At 48.6% G+C, this 23,224-nt stretch overlaps 1 protein-coding gene across 1 annotated transcript; it reads right to left on the bottom strand.

The window, feature by feature from the left end:
• Window positions 1-329: 329 nt before the first annotated feature.
• Window positions 330-22,147, bottom strand: LOC119976200 (nurim-like). The gene is made up of 4 exons (XM_038816512.1): window positions 21,985-22,147; window positions 10,171-10,373; window positions 7,789-7,965; window positions 330-1,620 (listed from the first exon to the last, which is right to left on the bottom strand). Exons 1-4 carry the CDS (start codon window positions 22,121-22,123, stop codon window positions 1,294-1,296), a joined length of 846 nt encoding a protein of 281 aa, XP_038672440.1. The 5' UTR covers window positions 22,124-22,147; the 3' UTR covers window positions 330-1,293.
• Window positions 22,148-23,224: the final 1,077 nt, after the last annotated feature.

Raw genomic sequence — 23,224 nt, 5'->3', positions numbered from 1 at the left:
AATATTGAAACAGGTTTGGGGGACTGAATGGCCTGTCCATTTCCTATGTTACATTTGTGATTTTCTCGCATCCACTGAAACCTGCTCAATCTTAATCTGCAAAGTAAAAAAAGCCTTCTCCGTTTTATTTCTTAGTCCTCAAACGGGGGTCTTGGTAAAGTTTCTCCGACTGCCAAATTCTACAGAATTCTCAGTGAAATTAGACAGTACATTATTCAAGCATCCTCGGCAAACAAAATCTGTACACCCCTTTATATACATTTACCAACAGTGCCTTTGCACTCCAGTAGTTAATTCACTCTGAAGCAATTTCAGGCACTTCGACATGATGAGGCGCCGTCTCAAAGCAATCATTTATTTTTCAAAATATCAGCATTTTTCTTATAAAAAATTAAAAAGAAATTATGTCAAAGAATTTCAAACATGCAATTTGACACCACATTGAGTGGAATTGAATTCTCCGTACACTGTCCCCTTCCATGACGTGGGACTTGTCAAATTCAATTTGATGTGCAGTCACCACAGTCATCACTGGACGGCATTCACCGACTGCTCTGGTCAAAGTCAGACCCCCTAACCGGCCAGAATTGGAGGACAGTTACATTTATCCTAAATCACCGGAATCTCTGACTGTGTCCGATTTCTCCGAGACACCCCAAACATTCATTTTGTGAGAATGTCCCGATTTAAAGTTGCCTCACTCGGAAGGGCTGAAATCACTCTCTCCTGGCTGGCCATCAGGACTGTGTGTGCAATTTATTTAAGACACTGTAATGCCATGCCTACTAGGAATGGAACTTTACGGGCAGCAGGGTGGCACAGTGGTTAGCACTGCTGCCTCACGGCGCTGAGGTCCCAGGTTCGATTCAGGCTCTGGGTCACTGTCCGTGTGGAGTTTGCACATTCTCCCCGTGTTTGCATGGGTTCCGCCCCCACAGCACAAAGATGTACAGTGGTGAGGTGTAGGGGCTGCAAGAGGGTGAGGGGGTTGTTCTGAGGTTGGAGCAAAGGCACTCTGTTGAGGCAGAATAAATGGAGCATTGCCTACATCTGACTTTTGTGATACCCGAATGTGACATGACCTGGATTACCACAGAGAAGGAAGGTGTGCATGTCTCCAATGCTGACCAATTTAGCAAATTTGAAATACATCTGAAGTTCTTGTTAAAAAAATACGCAATTATCCACAGCCAGGGTTACAGTGCCCCAGGGCACAGTGCGATGACGAGAGACAGTGCTGTTGTAAAGCGGCAGCCGATCTGGAAGGTCCTCGGCTGGCCACAGCTCAGGTGGCTACTCCTGGTGCCCAGTGTGCTCTCCGACGCCGTTGCGAGCAGCGAGGTGGCTGAAGGAACTCTCTTCCCGAGAGAAGATCTCAAACTTCTTGTTGAGCTGTGAACGCAGATAGCGGTAGTCCTGCTGATCCAGGCTGTGGCCGCAGATCATGTAGAGGGTGAAGGTGGTGGACAACAGCAGGCGGTCGAGGGACAGGCTGGGCAGCACCCACAGGATGATCAGGAACTCCAGGAAGACTGGGTGGCGCAGGTGGCAGTACAAACGCTGGGCCTTCTGTGATTTCAGTACCATGGGGTCCCCAAGAGCGAGACAGCAGTAATACACCTGGGGCAGCAGGGAGGGAATCATTCAGTATCAACAGAGTCAGACGGCGGTATAATATCAACGTTTTGAAATCAATGCAGAAGAATATAGAACAGGGTGTAAGGCCAGGGTACAAATAATCCCCGTTGGTTTTTGGGCTGAAATAACATTAGACCACCACCCCCTCTGTTTTTGGACATTCTACTGCCCATCTTGTCTCAGCTTTCCATCAACTATAACGCTCTTTCCAGTTGAGAAATTGTTTAGCGTGAACTTGCCCAGCCAGGGTGCTTTTCGTTAGAACTAAGCAACTGGAAGAGATGCGATAGAAGACCTCAAACCTCATGAGCGGCTTTGACACACTGGGTCAGGAAATGTAATTTTCACTGGACCGTGAGTTGGAATGACACGGCATGAATTTCTGATCAGTGCCAAAAGTACGGTTGTTAAAGTTACTTTTATTTTTAATCATGTAGAGGGTCAGTAGGACCCACAACTCAACCAGAGAAGGCAGTCGAAGCAAACCGCCTTATAGGTATTTACAGGAAAACGGATAAATGATTGACGAGGTATAAAATTCTGGGTGAAAGGGGAGGGGTTTGATACTAAATGGATATAGCTCTTTGAGAATAGGCATGGGTGAGATGTGCCCAGTCGCTTCCGCCTTGCTGTAAAGTTCTATGATTCCACCATCATTAGAATGAGATTAATAAATGTGAAAATGAGACGGCCATTCTGTCCATTGAGCCTGCTCTGCTGGACAATATGATCATGGCTGAGCTGATTGCAGACTTACTGAATCCACTCTGACCGAGTCTCGGACACTGAATCCACTCTGGCACTCACATTTTCTTAGAATATATTGCATTTGTCAATTGCTTGCCCCTCTAACCTGTTCATATCGCTCTCGAGACACTTTCTGTTATCCTCATCGATTATCTTCCCAACTATTTTGTGTCATCCGCAAACTTGACAATAGTACATTCACTTCTCACGCCCTGGTCATTAATATTGTATATTGTACATAATTGTGGTTCCAGAACAAATCCCTGGGGCACTTCACTAGTTATAGGTTGTCATCTTGAAAAAGCCCTGTTTCCACAATCTGTCTACTAACAGCCAACCCTCTATCCATGCTAATATACTACCCCAACACCAGGGGCTCTTATCTTATTAAGCAGCCTTTTGCGCGGCTCTTATTGAATGCTTGTTGGAAATCCAAGTATGTTACATTGATTAGTTCTAACTTATCTATCCTGCTCGTTACCACCTGAAAGAATTCTAATAACATTTGTCAGACATGATTTTCCCTTGATAACTCTGCTTGATTATATTATTTCTAAATGTTCTGCTATTATACCCTTTAGAATGGACTAACTCACCAACACCCTCTGAACGGTTACTAGGGTCGGGCAATAAATGCTGGCCTAACCAGCGACGCTCACATCCCATAAATTAAATTTTTTTTCGCGCAATGACAGATGTTATGCTAACTGGCCTATAGTTACCTGTTTTTTGTCCCTCTCAGAGTAAGAGTGTTACATTGGCAGTTTTCCAATCTCCTGGGACTTTTCCAGAATTGAAAGATTCTTGGAAGATTACTGTCAGTCCATTGGATCCACTATCACTGTAGGTATTTTGTTTAATATTCCAGGAGCAAACAGGAGACACATCGGCCTTTAGCCCCATTAGTTTCCCTTGTACATTTTCTCTAGTGATAGTTGCTATATTTGTTTCCTGCCCCTCACCCGTTGGAATGTTATTAGTGTCTTTCACCGAGAAGACTGATGCAAAGTATTTGTTTAACTCCTCTTCCATTTCCTGGTTTCCTATTATAATTTCCTCGGCCTCACTCGAACAAAGGACAATACAGCACAGGAACAGGCCCTTCGGCCCTCCAAGCCTCTACCGGTCATGATACCAACCTTGGCCAAAACCCCTCAGCACTGCCTTGTGCCGTATCCCTCTATTCCCATCCTATCCACATGTTTGTCAAGATGCCTTTTGAACGCAATTAATGTATCTGCTTCCACAACCTCCCTTGGCAATGCGTTCCAGGCACTCACCACCCTCGGTGTAAAACACCTGCCTTGCACTTCTCCTCTAAACTTTGCCCCACGGACCTTAACCCTGTGCCCCCTGGTGACTGATCCCTCCACCCTGTGAAAGAACGCCTGCCCATCCACTCTATCCATGCACCTCATAATATTATAAACCTCTATCAGGTCACCCATCAACCTCCGTCGTTCTAATGAAAACAGTCCGAATCTATTCAGCCTCTTCGCATAGCTAACACCCTCCAGACCAGGCAATATCCTGGTCAACTTCCACTGCACCCCCTCCAAAGCCTCCACATCCTTCTGGTAGGGTGGCGACCAGAATTGTGCGCAATATTCCAAGTGTGCCCATACCAAGGTTCTATACAACTGCAGCATGACTTGCCAGTTTTTATACTCGATGCCCCGTCCAATGAAGGCAAGCATTCCGTATGCTTTCTTGACTACCTTGTCCACTTGTGTTGCCACTTTCAAAGATCTGTGGACCTGCACGCCCAGATCTCTCTGACTTTCTATATTCCTAAGAGTTTTGCCATTTACGGAATATTTCCCTTCGATGTTAGACCTACCAAAATGCATTACCTCACATTTGTCTGCATTAAACTCAACTTGCATTTCTCTGCCCAAGTCTCCAGCCTATCTATGTCCTGCTGCATCCTCTGACAATCCTCAACACTATCTGCCTCTCCACCAACCTTGGTGTCATCTGTGAACATACTAATCAGACCAGCTACATTTTCCTCCAAATCGTTTATGTATACTACAAACAACAGAGGCCCCAGCACAGATCCCTGTGGAACACCACTAGTCACAACCTTCCATTCAGAAAAACACCCATCTACTGCTACCCTTTGCCTTCTGTGACCAAGCCAGTTCTATATCCATCTTACCACCTTAACTGTGATCCCATGTGAGTTCACCTTTTGTACCACTCTGCCATGAGGCACTTTGTCAAAGGCTTTACTGAAGTCCATGTAAACAACATCCAATGCCCACCCCTCGTCAACCACCTCTGTTACCGCCTCAAAAAAACTCGATCAAGTTAGTGAGGCTTGATCTCCCACTTCACAAAACCATGCTGTCTATCACTAATGAGTCCATTTGTTTCCAAATGGGTATAAATCATGTCCCTGAGAATTCTCTCCAATAATTTACCTACTACCGATGCTTCCTGGATTATCCCTGCTACCTTTCTTAAACAGTGGTACCACATTAGCTATTCTCCAGTCCTTTGGGATCTCATCTGTAGCCAATGAGGATACAAAGAACTTTGTCAGTCAAGGCCCCAGCAATTTTCTCCCTTGCTTCCCTCAGTATTCTGGGGTAAATCCCATTTGGCCCAGGAGACTTATCTACCTTAATATATTTTTAAAGACCCAATACCTCCTCCTTTTCGATGTCAAAATGGCCTAGACTATCGACACACCCTACCCAAGAATCATCTTCCACAAAGTCCTTTTCTTTGGTAAACACTGATACAAAGTACTCATTTAGTACCTCGCCCATTTCCTCTGGCTCAACACAGATTTCCCCCACTGTCCTTAAGTGGTCCAATCCTTTCCCTGGCCACCCTCTTGCTTTTTACATATGAATTTAAAGTTTTGGGATTCACCTTAATCCTACTTACATGGAACACAGAACATAGAGTGCAGAAGGAGGGCATTCGGCCCATCGATTCTGCACCGACCCACTTAAGCCCTCACTTCCACCCGATCCCCGTAACCCAATGACCCCATCTAACCTTTTTGGTCACTCAGGGCAATTTATCATGGCCAATCCACCTAACCTGCACGTCTTTGGACTGTGGGAGGAAACCAGAGCACTTGGAGGAAACCCACACAGACACGGGGAGAACGTGCAGACTCCGCACAGACAGTCACCCATCGGGAAATCAAACCTGGGACCCTGGCGCTGTGAAGCCACAGTGCTATCCCCTTGTGCTACCGTGCTTGCCAAGGATTGGGCAGCATGGTAGCATAGTGGTTTGCACAATTGCTTCACAGCTCCAGGGTCCTAGGTTTGATTCCCGGCTTGAGTCACTGTCTGTGTGGAGTCTGCACGTTCTCCCTGTGTCTGTGTGGGTTTCCTCCGGGTGCTCCGGTTTCCTCCCACAGTCCAAAGATGCGCAGGTTAGGTGGATTGATCATGGTAAATTGCCCTTAGTGTCCTAAATTAGGGTTACTGGGTTATGGGGATAGGGTGGAGGTGTGGGCTTGGGTAGGGTGTTCTTTCCAAGAGCCGGTGCAGACTCAATGGGCTGAATGGCCTCCTTCTGCACTGTATATTCTATGAAATCTATGCTCTACTGTCGCTTGAAAGACTCCCACATGTCCGATGTTGATGTATCCTCCAACAGCCGCATCCAATCCAAATTCTTCAATTCCTGTCTAATGTTATCGTAATTTGCCTTTCCCCAGTTTAGCACCTTAACCCTTAGCACCCTCATCCCTATCCAAAAGTAGCCTAAAACGTATGGAATTGTGGTCATTACTCCCAAACTGTTCCCCTACTGAAACCTCAACCACCTGTCCAGGCTCATTCCCCAATCTCTGAGGGGCCTATGTTCACTTTGGCCTCTCTCTTCCTTTCTATGTCCTTAAACAAGTTTAACTCTCTGTTTTGATATTACTTCCTAGTTTATCTTCTCCTTCTTTATTATTATTTTGGTCATCTTTTGTTGTTTTTTAAAGCTTCCCCACTAATCTTACCACTAATCTTTGACACACTATCAGTTTAATACTCTGCTTAACTTCCTTAGTTAACTATGATTGATTTATCCCCCTCAGAATCGTTCTTCCTCAGTGAGATATATCTTTGTTGTGAGTCAAGAACTATTTTCAGAAATGTCTGTCTTTGCTGATCAACGGTCTTATCTGCTAAAATCCTTTTCCAGCCAACCCTACCCTCATTTCTTTGTAAATAGTCTTGAAATAAAATGAAATGAAAATCGCTTATTGTCACAAGTAGGCTTCAAATGAAGTTACTGTGAAAAGCCCCTTGTCACCATATTCCGGCGTCTGTTCGGGGAGGCTGGTACGGGAATTGAACTGTGCTGCTGGCCTGCCTTGGTCTGCTTTCAAAGCCAGCGATTTAGCCCTGTGCTAAACAGCCACTTGTTGTTTAATTTAGCACAGTTGTTTTTGACCTACAATTAACACTGACTTCACCCTTAACTAACAACGCCTTTCTCTTTTTGCCTGTCCTTCCTAAATATCAAATACCCTTACATATTCAGTTGCCAGCCTTGGTCACCCTGCAGCTATGTCTCCATAATCGCAATCAGAACGTACCCCTTTATATCATTTTGTGCTGTTAATTTATCGATTTGAATGCTGCATGCATTTTGTGTCTTCATTTAAAAAAAATTTAGACTACCCAATTCATTTTTCCAATTAAGGGGCAATTTAGCGTGGCCAATCTGCCGACCCTGCTCATCCTTGGGTTGTGGTGGCGAAACCCACGCAAACGTGGGGAGAATGTGCAAACTCCACACGGATGGTGACCCAGAGTCAGGATTCGAACCTGGAACCTCGGCGCCGTGAGGCTGTAGTGCTAGCCACTGCACCACCGTGCTGTCCCATTTTGTGTCTTTAGACTTGCCTTTCTAACATTTTTACAGATAGTTTTTTGTACCACGGTCCTATTTGCTGCTAGCCGTCGTTTCCTCTGGCTTCCAATTTTGTTCTATACCTTTAGTTCTATCTCTGTTTCCTTCTATTGTCTTTCCCTACTCAGTCTGACTTTGCTCCTGTTTCTCTCCGCCTGTTTGTCTCCCTCTCTCCCCTGCATTACATTTCTTTTTTTTAAATTTTAGAGTGCCTAATTCATTTTTTCCAATTAAGGGGCAATTTAGCGTGGCCAATTCACCTACCCTGCACATCTTTGGGTTGTGGTGGCGAAATCCACGCAAACGCGGGGAGAATGTGCAAAGTCCACATGGACAGTGACCCAGAGCCGGGATCGAACCAGGGACCTCGGCACCGTGAGGCAGCAGGGCTAACCCACTGTGCCACCATGCTACCCTGCATTGCATTTCTTGAACCTTCTCCCGAACAAAGGTTTCTGCTGAATTGAGGTCCTATAGCTGCACAAAAGTGATTGCCTCGCACTTGGAAAGGAGCCTGAAACTCACCTGCTTGAGACCCATGAGCTCAGCGTAGTCGAAGATGAGGACAATGCTGAAGATGATCAGCCAGGCGATGACGTGAATGATGAAACAGACCAATGGAAAGCAGGTAATCCAGGGCTCCCGGGACACATTCCAGAGGAAGGGGGCAGCATGGGTGGGTTGCCAGTAGTGCATTAGCAGCTGGGGAAAGAGGAGAACCACTTAAACTGGAGATGTGCCAAACGGTAACACAAGAGATTGATAGAGAGATGGAGAAGGCAGTCTCTTCAACAAAAGCAGAAGATGACCACTGAAGGTGCAAGAGATGAAAGGCTGGAGAGACAGACAGACAGAAAAAAAGAGAAAACTGTCGTGCTACTGTGGGAGGAACGAGCCATTCATGCAGGGAGACAAAAGCGCGATGAAGGGGGGACAGAATGCAATATTAATAACCAGAGAAAGATGACAATCACTCAGACTGGAGAAGTACACACGAGAGGAAAAAAAGAGGATCCGGACAGAGACAGGTGGAGAGAGAGGAGAGGTAGAGAGGTACACAGAGAGGGGAGAGAGATAGAGGGAGATGGGAAAGATATAGACGGAGAGGGAAGAGAAACACATGGAGGGAGAAAGATACAGGGAGAAGTGACATACACAGTGAGATGGATACATGGAGAAGAGGAGGCATTCAGGGAGCAGAAGAGAGGTACAGAGAGAGGGGAGGGAGGTATAGGGAGACATACTATCTCTATCAGTCCCTCTTTAATGATCACTATTATAGGAGAGAGCAATTCTTCATGTCAACATAGCATTTTGAATTGAGACAATTGAGTGTCTGTACAGTATCACACTCTAACATGGCAGCACGGTAGCATTGTGGATAGCACAATCGCTTCACAGCTCCAGGGTCCCAAGTTCGATTCCGGCTTGGGTCACTGTCTGTGCGGAGTCTGCACATCCTCCCCGTGTGTGCGTGGGTTTCCTCCGGGTGCTCCGGTTTCCTCCCACAGTCCAAAGATGTGCAGGTTAGGTGGATTGGCCATGATAAATTGCCCTTAGTGTCCAAAATTGCCCTTAGTGTTGGGTGGGGTTACTGGGTTATGGGGATAGGGTGGAGTTGTTGACCTTGGGTAGGGTGCTCTTTCCAAGAGCCGGTGCAGACTCGATGGGCTGAATGGCCTCCTTCTGCACTGTAAATTCTATGATAGCATGGGACAGTGTGATATTCCAGTGTCTAACACTGAACAACACAAAACATAGAACATAGAGTGCAGAAGGAGGCCATTCATCCCATCGAGTCTGCACAGACCCACTTAAGCCCTCACTTCCGCCCTCCCCATAACCCAATAACCCCGCCTAACCTTTTTGGACACTGAGGTCAATTTAGCATGGCCAATCCACCTAACCTGCACGTCTTTGGACCGTGGAAGGAAACCGGAGCACCCAGCGGAAACCCTGCAGACACGGAGAACGTGCAGACTCCGCACAGACAGTGACCCAGCAGGGAATCGAACCTGGGACCCTGGTGCTGTAAAGCCACAGTGCTATCCACTGTGCTACCGTGCTGTCCAATTGCTACCTCTGGTATGGGACAGTGTGATATTCCTGTGTCTAACACTCTGATGTGGGACAGTGTGATATTCCTGTGTCCAACATTTTAATGTGGAACAGTGCAATACTCCAGTGTCTAACACTTTGATATGGGACCGTGTGATATTCCTGTGTGAAGACTCTGCAATACTGAGCCTTGTGCATAGCTTATAATTAGTTTAACATTTAAAAAAAAAAGAGTACCCAATTTGTTTTTCCAATTAAGGGGCAATTTAGCGTGGCCAATCCATCTACCCTGCACATCTTTGGGTTATGGGGGTGAAACCCACAGACACGGGGAGAATTGGGGCAGCAGGGTAGCATGGTGGTTAGCATAAATGCTTCACAGCTCCAGGGTCCCAGGTTCGATTCCCGGCTGGGTCACCGTCTGTGTGGAGTCTGCACGTCTTCCCCCTGTGTGCGTGGGTTTCCTCCGGGTGCTCCGGTTTCCTCCCACAGTCCAAAGATGTGCGGGTTAGGTGGATTGGCCATGCTAAATTGCCCGTAGTGTCCTAATAAAAGTAAGGTTAAGGGGGGGTTGTTGGGTTACGGGTATAGGGTGGATACGTGGGTTTGAGTAGGGTGATCATGGCTCGGCACAACATTGAGGGCCGAAGGGCCTGTTCTGTGCTGTACTGTTCTATGTTCTAATATGCGAACTCCACACAGACAGTGACCCAGGGCTGGGATTGAAGCCGGGTCCTCAGTGTCACAGTGCTAACCACTGTGCCACCCTGCTGCCCTTGCCTTATAATTAGCATTAGAAGTTCGGATTCCTGTTACCACGTTGATTGACTTCTGTCTTTCTTATCCTACCTGGAGAAAGGCGGCTGTGAAGAACACATAGACAGATCGTTGGAGAACCCCGAAGCAGGCTTGTGTCCATCTCCTCACTGTCTCCGTAGCCATGACGCTATGTTGCAGAATGAAGAAGGCGAGTAGTGCTAAGTTGGAGAGGAGAGCCTGTTGTACCTGCTTGTCTCTGAAAGCTGACTGCCATTCTGTGTGCACCTGAACACCTATTATAAAAGTGAGCACCGTCAGGCAAGCAGAAAGTCACCCTTGACACCAGGAGACAATTTTGAAAATAGACGTACGATTACACCAATAGTACGGCGAACAACTTAAAAAATTTTTTTTTGAGTACCCAGCTCATTTTTTCCAATGAAGGGGCAATTTAGCGTGGCCAATCCACCTACCCTGCACATCTTTGTGCTGTGAGGTGAAACCCACGCAAACACGGGGAGAATGTGCAAACTCCACACGGACAGTGACCCAGAGCCGAGATCAAACCTGAGACCTTGGCACCGTGAGGCAGCAGTGCTACTCACTGCGCCAACATGCTGCCTGTCCGGCGAACAACTTAGAGGCAAACCCACGATATCTGGTTGAATAATGTGCTGCAGGAAAGGGAATCTGCTGTCCCTACCCAGTCTGTCCTGTATGTGAATCCAGATCCATGGAAATGCGGTTGGCAAGTGACATTCCAGGTTGCTGAGCAAGCCACCTGGTTATATCAACCCTGTACCAAAAGTTTTAAAATATAAATTCTCTTTTTTTTCCAATTAAGGTGCAATTTAGCGTGGCCAATTCACCTACCTGCACATCTTTTTGGGTTGTGGGGGTGAGACCCACGAAGACACGGAGAGAATGTGCAAACTCCACACGGACAGTGACCCGGGGCCGGGATCGAACTCCCTCCCTAACAGCACTGAGGTTTTACCAGCACCATATGGACTGCATTGGTTTAAGGAGGTGGCTCATCACCACATTCTCAAGGGCAATTTTGGATGTGTAATAAATGCTGGCCATGCTAGTGCGCCCACATCCCAGGAATGAATTCTCAAAACGTAATAGCTTACACTCTGTACCACCACACAATAATGGCCTGCTCTCTGTACCAAGTGGGAGTAATAATCCACACTATGTGTCACATAGAGAATGAGACTGGAAATAATAATGCGAACCACAAAAAGGCAGAGGAGTTAAACAAATACTTTGCATCCGTGTTCATGGTGAAAGATCCCAAAAATGTTGAACAATCAAGGGGCAAAAGTGGGGGAGGAAATAATTACAATAACCTGGGAAAACATTAGGGAAATTAATGGAGCTAAAAGCTGATAAGTTTCCTAGACCTGTTGGGTTGCATCCCAGGTTATTAAAGCTGCAGTAGCTACAGAGATGGTGGATGCACTGGCAGTAATCTTCCAAGAACCTTTAAAATCTGGAAAAGTCCCATAGGATTGTAAAATTGCCATTGTATCACCCTCATTCAAAAAAGGAGGGAGCCAAAAAACTGCTAACTATAGGTCAGTCAGCCGAACATCTTTCATTGGGAAAATGTTAGCGTTCATTATAAAGGATCTGATAGCAGAGCATTTTGAAATACGTAATATAATCAAGCAGAGTCAGCATGGCTTCATGAAGGGGAAACCATGCCTGACAAGATTTCATAGAATTCTTTGAGGTGATAACGAGTTGGAAAGATGAAGGGGATTAAGTAGATGTATTATACTTGGATTTTCAAAAAGCATTTGATAAAGTACCACACAAAAGGCTGATTAATAAGAAAAGAGCCTATGGTGTTGGGAGTAGTAAATTAGCATGGATACAGGATTGGCTAACTGATAGAAGACACGGAATTGGAATAAGAAGGGCATTTTCAGGATAGCAACCTGTGGAGTGCCCCAGGTTATCAGTGCTGGAACCACAATAATGTACAATATACAATATTCCTGACTTCAATAAGAGACGTGAATGTACCAATATAGACATAGAACATACAGTGCAGAAGGAGGCCATTCGGCCCATCGAGTCTGCACCGGCCCACTTAAACCCTCATTTCCACCCTATGCCCGTAACCGAATAACCCCACCTAACCTTTTTGGACACTAAGGGCAATTTATCATGGCCAATCCACTTAACCTGCACGTCTTTGGCCGGTGGGAGAAAACCGGAGCACCCGGAGGAAACCCACGCAGACACGGGGAGAACGTGCAGACATTGCACAGACAGTGGACCCAGCGGGCAATTGAACTTGGGACCCTGGCGCTGTGAAGTCACAGTGCTATCCACTTGTGCTATCGTGCTGCCCAAGGTACCAGTGCCAAGTTTGCAGATGGCACAAAAATAGGTGGGAAGTAAAATGGAGAGGATGATTAAAGAATCCACAAAGAGACATAGACAAGTTCGGTGAACAGACAAAAAACTTAGTAGATGGAAAATATTGTAGGAAACTGTGAAGTTATGCACTTTGGTAGGAAGAATAAAGAAGCTGAATATTATTTAAATGGAGAAAGACTGCAGTAAACCGCAGCACAGGGAGATAATCTTCACTCTGTATCACCTGACAATAAAAGTCCACATTCTGTACCATCTGGGAGTAATTATCGACACTCAGTACCGCCTGGTTGTAATAATATACACTCCGAACCACCCAACAGTAACAGTCCACTCTCTGTGCCATCCGAGTGTAATAATCTACATTCTGTACCACCTGTAAGTAATAATCTACATTCTGTACCACCTGTAAGTAATAATCTCCATTCTGTACCACCTGTAAGTAATAATCTATACTCTATACCACCTGACAGTAACACTCTATAGTCTGTACCACCTGTAAGTAATAATCTACACTCTGTACCACCTGGGAGTAATAATCTACACTCTGTACCACCTGGGAGTAATAATCTACACTCTGTACCACCTGGGAGTAATAATCTACACTCTGTACCACCTGGGAGTAATAATCTACACTCTATACCACCTGGGAGTAATAATCTACACTGTACCACCTGGGAGTAATAATCTACACTGTACCACCTGGGAGTAATAATCTACACTCTATACCACCTGGGAGTAATAATCTACACTGGGTACAGGAAGGGTATTGGAATGGAATGTTGACAGCATACATGTGGAAGTTGGCTTGTTTGGGAAGATGTGGCTGAGAACTGGGGGGGGGGGGGGGGTACCCAAGAGCACACCCTTGAGGGACTCCAGCAGTAATGCTGTGGGAGTAGGAAGAGGGTGGCTCCCTGGGTTACAACTGAACCGCAACATTTAATATGTAGATGAGGGTGGAAGCATGATCATAGAATTTAAAGTGCAGAAGGACGCCATTCGGCCCATCGAGTCTGCACCGGCTCCTGGAAAGAGCACCCTACCCAAGGTTAACAACTCCACCCTATCCCCCTAACCCAGTAACCCCACCCAACACTAAGGGCAGTTTTGGACACTAAGGGCAATTTATCATGGCCAATCCACCTAACCTGCACATCTTTGGACTGTGGGAGGAAACCGGAGCACCCGGAGGAAACCCACGCACACACGGGGAGGATGTGCAGACTCCGCACAGACAGTGACCCAGCAGGGAATCGAACCTGGGACCCTGGAGCTGTGAAGCAATTGTGCTATCCACAATGCTACCGTGCTGCCCCATGATGCAGCTGTACAACAAATGAGTTGGAGAAGGCTGGTGTGGTGAACACTGTCAAAGGCTGCAGAGACAGGCTTAGGGGCTGAGGAAGGACAAGACATCACAGTCATGGCCGACGGGGATGTAATTTGTGCTTCTGATTGGGACTGTTTGGGTATCTGAGCTGTGTTGGAAACCTGACTGGAGAGGGTTAAAAATGGATTTGTGAGGCGACTCGATTGTCATAAAATCCCGTTTGGTTGACCAATGCCTCGAGGGAAGGGATGCTGCCCACTTGGCTTGAACTGCACAGGATTCAATTTCCCCACTAAATTCGACTGAAGCTCGACGCCTGAGGCCAACCAAAGATAAGCAATGAATATCGCTTTGCCGCAGAGTTGGTGACAGCCCAAAGATTAATTACAAATTAAGTGTTTTGAAATCGTGCACATTCTTGTGAGACGAGGTGAAGTTTGCTGGATTTGGCATCACACAGATTATTTCGATCCCATTGGGGGCCTGGAAAGAAATTATGGCTGCCGGGGATCATCCCAGTGAACCTTCTCTGAGCTGCCTCCAATGAAATAATATCTTTCCTTAAATAAGGGAACCAAAATTGCTCACAGTGCTCCAGATGTGGTCTCGCCAGTACCTTGTACAGCTGCAGCAAGACTTCCTGACTCTTATACTCCAACCCCCCTTGAAATAAGGGCCAACACTCATTAGCCTTCCTGATTCCCGGCTGCATCTGTCTGCTAGCTTTCTGTGTTACATGCACAAGCACCCCCAAGTCCCTATGTGTTGCCGCTTTCTGCAGTTTTTCTCCATTTATATAATACTCTGTTCCTTGGTTCTCTCTTCCAAAAGGAACAGCATTGCATTTCCCCACAAGGCCTGCAGCTTTCCTTCAAACCATGGTTAGCACCAGGAAGTAGGTTTCATTTTAAATGTTTGCTGTCAGTAATGTGTGTTTGGGAATGCACCTGAAACGCTGAAGGAAACAAAACATTGCACGTATTAATCGGTGAAGTTCCTAAAGTCCTCCAGTGCAGAGGGAGACCATTCGGCCCACTGTGCTTGTGTCGGCTCTTTGAAAGAGCTAACGGTTAGTCTCACTCCCCCTGCTTCCCCCCCCGCCATAGGTCTGCACATTTTATCTTCAGTCATGTGCGACACAGCCTTCTGAAAATAAGCCAATGGCACAGCTAGAATCCCCACAAATCCAGTGTCAGACCCCAGTGCTGTGCCTCTTTCAGGCATGCCGGGTTCCTTGCTCAGTCCCATATGTTTACATTGAATCATGCAGAAAATTACAGCTCAGCAGGCCATTTGCCCCAAATGGGTTCCCCCTCACTCCATCAGTACATCTTTTCATTCCTTTCCCCCTCGTATTTTCAGCTTCCCTCCTCAAATGCATGAATACACCATTGTCCCATTAGCCAATGGTACAAAGTGTATTGGGACACAAATTTAATATTTTGGGCCGGGATGGGGATGGAGAGCGGGTGGTTGGGGAGGGAGGTGGGTGGGAGGAAGAATTGTTCAATGCAGCGAGTGGTCATGGCTGCCAACAAGGTTGGTGGAAGCTAAATCGATAGAGGACCCTGAAAGGAAATTGGAGGGGCACCTGAAAGTTACAGGGAGAGATCAGGGAAAGCTGACTGACTGGACTGCTGAACAACAGACAGCCGGCATGGACCCGACTGGCTGAATGGCCTCTTGCTGTACTATTGTGACGCTCCTGTGTGTGGCAGCAAGTTTCACACTCTCTCCACCCTCTGGGTGAAGTCGTTTCTGCTGAAATCATTCTTGGATTTATTACTGTCCCCCGGGTATTTCTGGCCTTTAGGAAACATCTCCTCTATACCTGCCCCGGCAGAACCCTTTCATACATTCAAAAACTACCAGCAGATCACCCCTCAGCTTTCACTTGCCAGGGGAAATGAACTCCAGACGGATCCATCTTTCCAAATGGTTATATGGGGCTCGATTGTCCAGGCCCCCAGCCACGTGTTCCTCGGCGGCACACCATTCCCTGGTGGCGGGATTCTCTCTTCCCACCACCACTTATCAATGGGATTTGCCATTGAAGCCCCCTGACACCACCGGGAAACCTGCGGGTGGGGGTGAACTGACGGGAAAAACAGAATGCCAAAGACTGGAGAATTCTGGCCAAGATCTCAGTTCTTTTTTTAGGAATTCTTTTTATTCAGCAAATTTTCAATTATGTTACAATACAAAACAACCCCACGCCGAGGTGCAGGGTGGAGAGACTGACCTCCACCCCAATAAGACCGGCCTCCGAGGGATCAGCGAGGGGAAAGCTAAAACATCTGCCCCCGTCTGCAGCGCTGGCCAGTCCCACACCCCGAATATGGCTGCTCGGGGTCCCGGTTTCACCTCCACATGTAAGACCCCGAGATGGTGCTGAACACCATCCTCCAAAACCTTTCCAGCTTCGGCCAGCAGCAAAAACCTGAACATGGTTCGCAGGACCCCTCCCACATCGCTCACAGACATCCCCCACCCCCTCGAACAGCTGGCTCAAGCTACACTTTGTAAGGTGCACCCGATGTACTACTTACAGCTGTATCAGCCCCAACCTCGCACACAAAGCCGAAGCGTTCAACCTCTGCAGCACCTTACACCACAATCCCTCCTCGCGCTACCTCCAGCTTTCTCCCACTTCGCATTAACACCCTTCATGGACATCACATCCTCCTTCAAAATCCTCCGGTAAATCACCAAGACGACCCCCCCCCCTCCAAGACCCTCGCTGACGGCACAGCCTCCAACAATGAGGAGGCCGGCACTATTGGGAAGGTCAAAAAGAAATTTCTCGCAAAGTCCCGCCCCTGCATAAACCCAAAATCCATCCTCCGTGCCAGCCCAAACTTCTCCAAACTGGCAAATCACCCTCCCAGGAAGAGATCTTTCATTTCCTTAATCCCCCTCTCTTCCCATCCCCGAAACCTCGCATCCATCCTCTCTGGCACAAACCCATGATTCTCCCCTGACCCGGCCCCCAGCCTAAAGTGCTGTCTAAACTGCCTCCAAATCTTCAACGTGGCCACCACAACTGGACTCACCAAATACTTCCCTGGGCTATCGGTAGCGGGGCTGAACTATCCATCCTCACCCACAGACCCCCCCCCCCCCCCCCCCCCCTCTCCCTGCTCCAGCCCCACGCCTTCTCTGCATTTGCATCCCAATAATAGTACAACTCATTTGGGAGGCTTAACCGTCCCTTCTGCAGTATCACCCTCCTAATAAGAACATAAGAACTAGGAGCAGAAGTAGACCGTCCGGCCCTTCGAGCCTTCTCCGCCATTCTATAAGATCATGGCTGATCTTTTCGTGGTCTCAGAACCACTTACCCGCATTCTCGCCATATCCCGTAATTCCTTTATGTTTCAAAAAAACATCTACCCTATCTTTAAATATATTCAATGAAGTAGCGTCTACTACTCCTTTCGGTAAGGAATTCCATACTTTAACCACCCTCTGGGTGAAGAAGTTCCTCCTTGATTCAGTCCTAAATCTGCTCCCCCTAATCTTGAGGCTATGCCCTCTTGTCCTACTTTCACCTACCGCAAGTCCACCTTCTCCCCCAAATAAACGAGATCAACTTGTCCACCCCCCTGAAAAATGCCTTCGGCAAAAAGACCGGCAGACATTGAAACAAAAACAGGAATTGCGGCAAAACGTTCATCTTAATTGTCTGCCCGGCCCACCAACGACAGAGGGAGATTGTCTCACCTCAGCAAATCCGCTTTCACCCTCCCCACCAAACTATGAAATTAAACTAAGATCTCAGTTAAACTCTGGCTTTGCCATTTATTTTTTCGCTTCCTGTGTTCATTCACCATTTATAAGGTTTACTTTTTAGATTTATTTGAACGATATGGGCAGGGGTTTGATTGTGCTGAAGTGATAATAAACCGATTGCTCCCATTCCACCCCTCCCTTCCGCCACCCCTGCCCTACGGTCAGTGCTTGGTATGGACCTGCTCTGTGCTGCCATGCAGATTGCCGGCACGCAGTGCGGTGCTAGGTTTGTGAACGCACTACTCTGCATGCCTCTCCAACATCCCAGATGACAGCACTTTGAAACCTTGGCATCTCACACCTCACCCACCGATATGGAGTTCCCTCCCTAAACAGCCCTAATATCCCCTCCTCCATAAGACATTCTTAAAACCTGTCTTCTTGCCCAACTTTTTGATCAAACTACCCCCCTCACCTCACCCTCTCGCTTCTTTATGCCTTGAGTGTGTCACTGTCGAGGCCAGGGTTTATTGTCCATCCCTAATTGTCCCTTAAAAGGTGGTGGCGAGCTGCTTTCCTAAGTCGCTGCAGTCCATGTGGTGTAAGTACATCCACTGTGCTGTTAGGGAGGGAGTTCCAGGATTTTGACTCAGCAGCAGTGAAGGAACGGCTGATATATTTCCAGGTCAGGATGGTGGGTGGCTTGGAAGGGATCTTCCAAGTGGCGATGTTCCCAAGCGCCTGCAGTCCTTGCCTTTCTAGGTGGTAGAGGTCACAGGTTTGGAAGGTGCTGTCAAAGGAGTCTAGAGGAGTTGCTGTATTGCATTTTATGCATTGCCACTGTGCATCGGTGGTGGAGGGAGTGGTTGGGGTGGCAATCAAGCAAGCTGCTTTGTCCTGAATACTGTTGTGCTTCTAAAACCCGTTTTTTGGCTGGTTTTCTGTTTGTTTTGATTAGATTGAGGTTCATTATGTCGTTCTTCTCTGTTAAAGGTACAAACACCACTAATTGTTGTTGGAAACAACAGTTCTGAATGTGTCTAGTGTTCCCTTTGCAACAGTGGGGTTGGCTCAATATTAGACCAATGCTGCCCCTTGCAGTATTTACAGCTCATTGTCTGATAACTATGACGGAATGCAGAACATATTCGTATGTAGAAGGGCCAAATGTGGGGGCTGTATCTGTCTGGTGCTGCCCCCTAGGCTACTGGAAAGACTATGTCTTGCACCTTTTCAAAGATGCTTCCTGTAGTGCAGGATCGTAAGTGTTTGGTATCTGCCCAGTGCCTGCAGCTGTAGTATTGTAAGTTCAGTGTCTGGTATCAGATCAGTGTCTCCCCCTCCAGTGTTTAATTATCAGTCTCTGGAAAATGCTCAGTGTCTCCCCCTGCAGTGCTGGAGAGTCAGCGTCTTGTATCTGCTCAGTGTCTCCCCCTGCAGTACTGGAGGGTCAGTGTCTTGCATCTGTTCAGTGTCTCCCCCTGCAGTACTGGACGGTCAGTGTCTTGTATCTGTTCAGTGTCTCCCCCTGCAGTACTGGAGGGTCAGTGTCTTGTATCTGTTCAGTGTCTCCCCCTGCAGTACTGGAGGGTCAGTGTCTTGCATCTGTTCAGTGTCTCCCCCTGCAGTACTGGACGGTCAGTGTCTTGTATCTGTTCAGTGTCTCCTCCTGCAGTGTTGGAGGGTCAGTGGCTGTTACATATGCTCAGTGTCTCTCCCTGCACTATTGGTACGTCACTGCCTGGTTTCTGCTCACTATCTCCCTCAGCAGTGCTGGAGGGTCAGAATCTGCTCAGTGTCTCCCCCTGCACTGCTGAGGGTGAGAGTTAACTGCTTAGTGTGTTCCTCTGCAGTACTGGAGGGTCAGGATTTTGTATCTGCTCAGTGTCTCCCCCTGCAGTACTGGAGGATCGTTGCCTATCTTCTGCTCAGTGTCTCCCCTGCAGTGTTGGAGGGCAAATGCCTGGTATCTGCTCTGCCTCCCGGGCAGTATTGGAGCGTCAGTGTCTGGTTTCTGCTCACTGTCTGCCCCTGCAGTGCTGCAAGGTTAGAATATACTCAGTGACTCCCCCTGCAGCATTGGATGGTCAGAATCTGTTCACTGTCTCTCCCTGCAGTGCTGGAAGCATGCAGTCCTGGAGGAACACTGTCTGGTATCTGCACAGTCACCCCTCAGCATGCAGTCCTGGAGGAACACTGTCTGGTATCTGCACAGTCACCCCTCAGCATGCAGTCCTGGAGGAAGATTGTCTGTTATCTGCACAGTCACCCCCCCCCCCCCCCATATCTCCACCAGCGGTCTGAGAGAATTAGTGTCTTGTAATTGCTCAGTGTCCAACTCTGCAGTGCTGGAGGGTCCGTAGCGAGTATCTGCTCAGTGGCTCCCCTGAAGTACTGAAGGGTTAGTGTCTAGTATCTGCTCAGTGTCTCCCACTGCATTAATGAAGGGTTGGTGTCTGCTCAGTGTCTCCCCTGTTGGCTGGAGGGTCAGTGTCAGGTGTCTGCTCAGTGTCTCCCCCTGCAGTATTGGAAGGTCAGTATGCTTCTCTGCTCAGTGCCATCCCCTGCAGCTCTGGGTGTCAGTGTCTGGTACCTGCTCGTTGTCCGCCCCTGCAGTACTGAGTGGTCAGTGACTTGTCTATGCTCTGTCTCTCCCCCTGCTGTCCTGGAGTCAGTGTCTGGTACCTGCCAACTGTCACCCCCTGGAGTACTGGAGGGCCAGTGTCTGGTCTCTCCTCAGTGTCTCCCCCTGCAGTACTGGAGGGTCAGTGTGGATCTCTGCTCAGTGCCATTCTCTGCAGCGTTGTGTGTCAGTGACTAGTATCTGCTAAGTGTCTGGTATTTGCTCAATGTCTCCCCTACATAAATGGAGGGTCAGAGTCTGGTATCTTCTCAGTCTCCCCCAGCAATGCAGGAAGGCCAGTGTCTGGTACTGCTCAGTGTCTCCCCCTGCAGTGCAGGAAGGTCTGTGTCTGGTACTGCTGTGTCACCCCCTGTAGTGCTGGGGGGGTCAGTGTCTGGCATCTGCTCAGTGTCTCCCGCTGCAGTGCCGGAGGGTGAGTCTGGTATCTGCTCAGTGTCTCCCCCTGTAGTTCTGGGGGGTCAGTGTCTGGCATCTGCTCAGTTTCTCCCCCTGCAGGGCCGGAGGGTGAGAGTCTGGTATATGCTCAGTGTCTCCCGGGAGGGTGATAGTCTGGTATCTGCTCAGTATCTCCCCCTGCAGTGCAGCATGGCGAGAGTCTGGTATCTGCTCAGTGTCTCCCCCTGCAGTGCTGGAGGGTGAGATTCTGATATCTGCTCAGTGTCTCCCCCTGCAGTGCTGGAGGGTGAGAGTCTGGTATCTGCTCAGTGTCTCCTCCTGCAGTGCTGGAGGGCGAGAGTCTGGTATCTGCTCAGTGTCTCCCCCTGCAGTGCTGGAGTGCGAGAGTCTGGTATCTGCGCAGTGTCTCCCCCTGCAGTGCAGCATGGCGAGAGTCTGGTATCTGCTCAGTGTCTCCCCCTGCAGTGCAGGAGGGTGAGAGTCTGGTATCTGCTGTTTCTCCCCCTGCAGTGCAGCATGGCGAGAGTCTGGTATCTGCTCAGTGTCTCCCCCTGCAGTGCAGCATGGCAAGAGTCTGGTATCTGCTGTTTCTCCCCCTGCGGTGCAGGAGGGTGAGAGTCTGGTATCTGCTCAGTGTCACCCCCTGCAGTGCTGGGGGGTCAGACTCTGGTATATGCTCAGTGTCTCCCGGGAGGGTAATAGTCTGGTATCTGCTCAGTGTCTCCTCCTGCAGTGCAGGAGGGTGAGAGTCTGGTATCTGCTCAGTGTCTCCCCCTGCAGTGCAGGAGGGTGAGAGTCTGGTACCTGCTGTGTCTCCCCCTGCAGTGCTGGAGGGTGAGAGTCTGATATCTGCTCAGTGTCTCCCCCTGTAGTGCAGGAGGGTGAGAGTCTGGTATCTGCTCAGTGTCTACCCTGTAGTGCAGGAGGGTGAGAGTCTGGTATCTGCTCAGTGTCTCCCCCTGCAGTGCAGGAGGGTGAGAGTCTGGTATCTGCTGTGTCTCCCCCTGCAGTGCTGGAGGGTGAGAGTCTGATATCTGCTCAGTGTCTCCCCCTGTAATGCAGGAGGGTGAGAGTCTGGTATCTGCTCAGTGTCTACCCCTGTAGTGCTGGAGGGTGAGTCTGGTATGTGCTCAATGTCTCCCCCTGCAGTGCTGGAGGGTGAGAGTCTGGTATCTGCTCAGTGTCTCTCCCTGCAGTGTTGGAGGGTGAGTCTGGTATCTGCTCAGTGTCTCCCCCTGCAGTGCAGGAGGGTGTGAGTCTTGTATCTGTTCAGTGTCTCCCCCTGTAGTGCTGGCGGGTGTGAGTCTGGTATCTGTTCAGTGTCTCCCCCTGTAGTGCTGGAGGTCTGGTTCTGCCCGGACCGGGTTCTCTGTCCCACCTCCCGTCGGCCCTCGCCCTGGCTCACCTGCCGGTCCCGGTCTCCCGCTCTCCCGGTAAATCTGCCGAAGGGAAACAAACGCCACGAACTCGGCCGCGCTCCATGAGACGAAAACAAAGTTGGCCAGAGACAAGCTGACGAGCGCGGCAGAATGGAAAACGGCCATGGCCACCGCCCGCCAGCACTTCCGGGTCACGGCGCTAGAGGTGAGGGGTGGGGATGCGCAGGCGACGCGTTGGCCGATAGAGCACTTTCACTTCCGCAGTGCACCCTGGGCTTGGAGCCTTTCCATTAGAACCTGCAGATTGGCAAGTGTTGGCGACATCGTTCCGCACGGCCTTCTTTTGTGTTGGCGAACGCGAGCGTTTTCCACGAAAGGACTGATTATAAAAAAAGGGGGTAAAGAGAGATGATACGTTATTAAGAACGCACGGAATGTGTCTGCAGTGGGTACTTTGAATACTGAAGCCAGATCCGCCGCTCAGCACATTCGCAGTTGATCTCCCTCAATACCACCTTTTCCTGCCAGCTCCACATCCCCGAGCTTCCTTAGTGTCCCAACATCGGTGGACCTGAAAATTCTCAGAGTTCCTACAGCTCCCTGGGATCGAGATTCCAAAGATTCACAACCCCGTTGAATGACAAACCTATTATCAAGTCCAAATGGACGATCCCGTATTCTGAACCTCCTCAGTATGTCTTTTTAAAAATTTATTTACGGGATGTGGGCGTCACTGTTTAGGCCAAGATTTATTGCCCACCCCTAGTTGCCCTTCAGTAGCTGGTGGTGAGTTGCCTTCTTGAACCTCTGCTGTGGTGTAGGTGTACCCACAGTGCTGTTCAGGAGGGAGTTCCAGGATTTTCCCCCAATGACAGTGAAGCAACGATGAAATACTTCCAAGTCAGGGTGTGAGTGTGGAGGGGAACCTCCAGGTGGTGGGGTGCCCGGGTATCTGGTGCTCTTGACCTTTTAGATAGTAGTGGTCGTGGGTTTGGAAGGTGCTGTCTAAGGAAACTTGGCGAGGTTTTGAAGTGGATCTTGTGGATGGAACACACGGCTGCCACTGTTGCTACTGATGTGTGCACTGTATTTACAGGTGCACAGGCCTTTGGGAGTCAGGAGATGGGTTAGTCGCCGCAGGATTCTACCTTATGACCTGCTTTTGTAGCAACAGTATTTATATGGCCAGTCCAGTTTAGTTTCTGGTCAATGGTAACCCCCTGGCTGTTGATAGGGGATTCAGTGAAGGAAATGTCATTGAATATT

This window comes from Scyliorhinus canicula, chromosome 13 (genome assembly GCF_902713615.1).
Source record: "Scyliorhinus canicula chromosome 13, sScyCan1.1, whole genome shotgun sequence".
Taxonomy (NCBI): Eukaryota; Metazoa; Chordata; class Chondrichthyes; order Carcharhiniformes; family Scyliorhinidae; genus Scyliorhinus; species Scyliorhinus canicula.
This window is presented reverse-complemented; position numbering and strand designations above follow the sequence as displayed.

What these genes read in the sequence shown, in the direction of transcription:
- LOC119976200 (XM_038816512.1), bottom strand. Translation starts at nt 22,123, where the DNA reads ATGGCCGTTTTCCATTCTGCCGCGCTCGTCAGCTTGTCTCTGGCCAAC. An exon ending in TCACAGCCGCCTTTCTCCAG is followed by an intron (nt 7,966 to 10,170) that starts GTAGGATAAGAA and finishes CTCTTTCCCCAG; the next exon opens with CTGCTAATGCACTACTGGCA. An exon ending in AGCTCATGGGTCTCAAGCAG is followed by an intron (nt 1,621 to 7,788) that starts GTGAGTTTCAGG and finishes CTGCTGCCCCAG; the next exon opens with GTGTATTACTGCTGTCTCGC.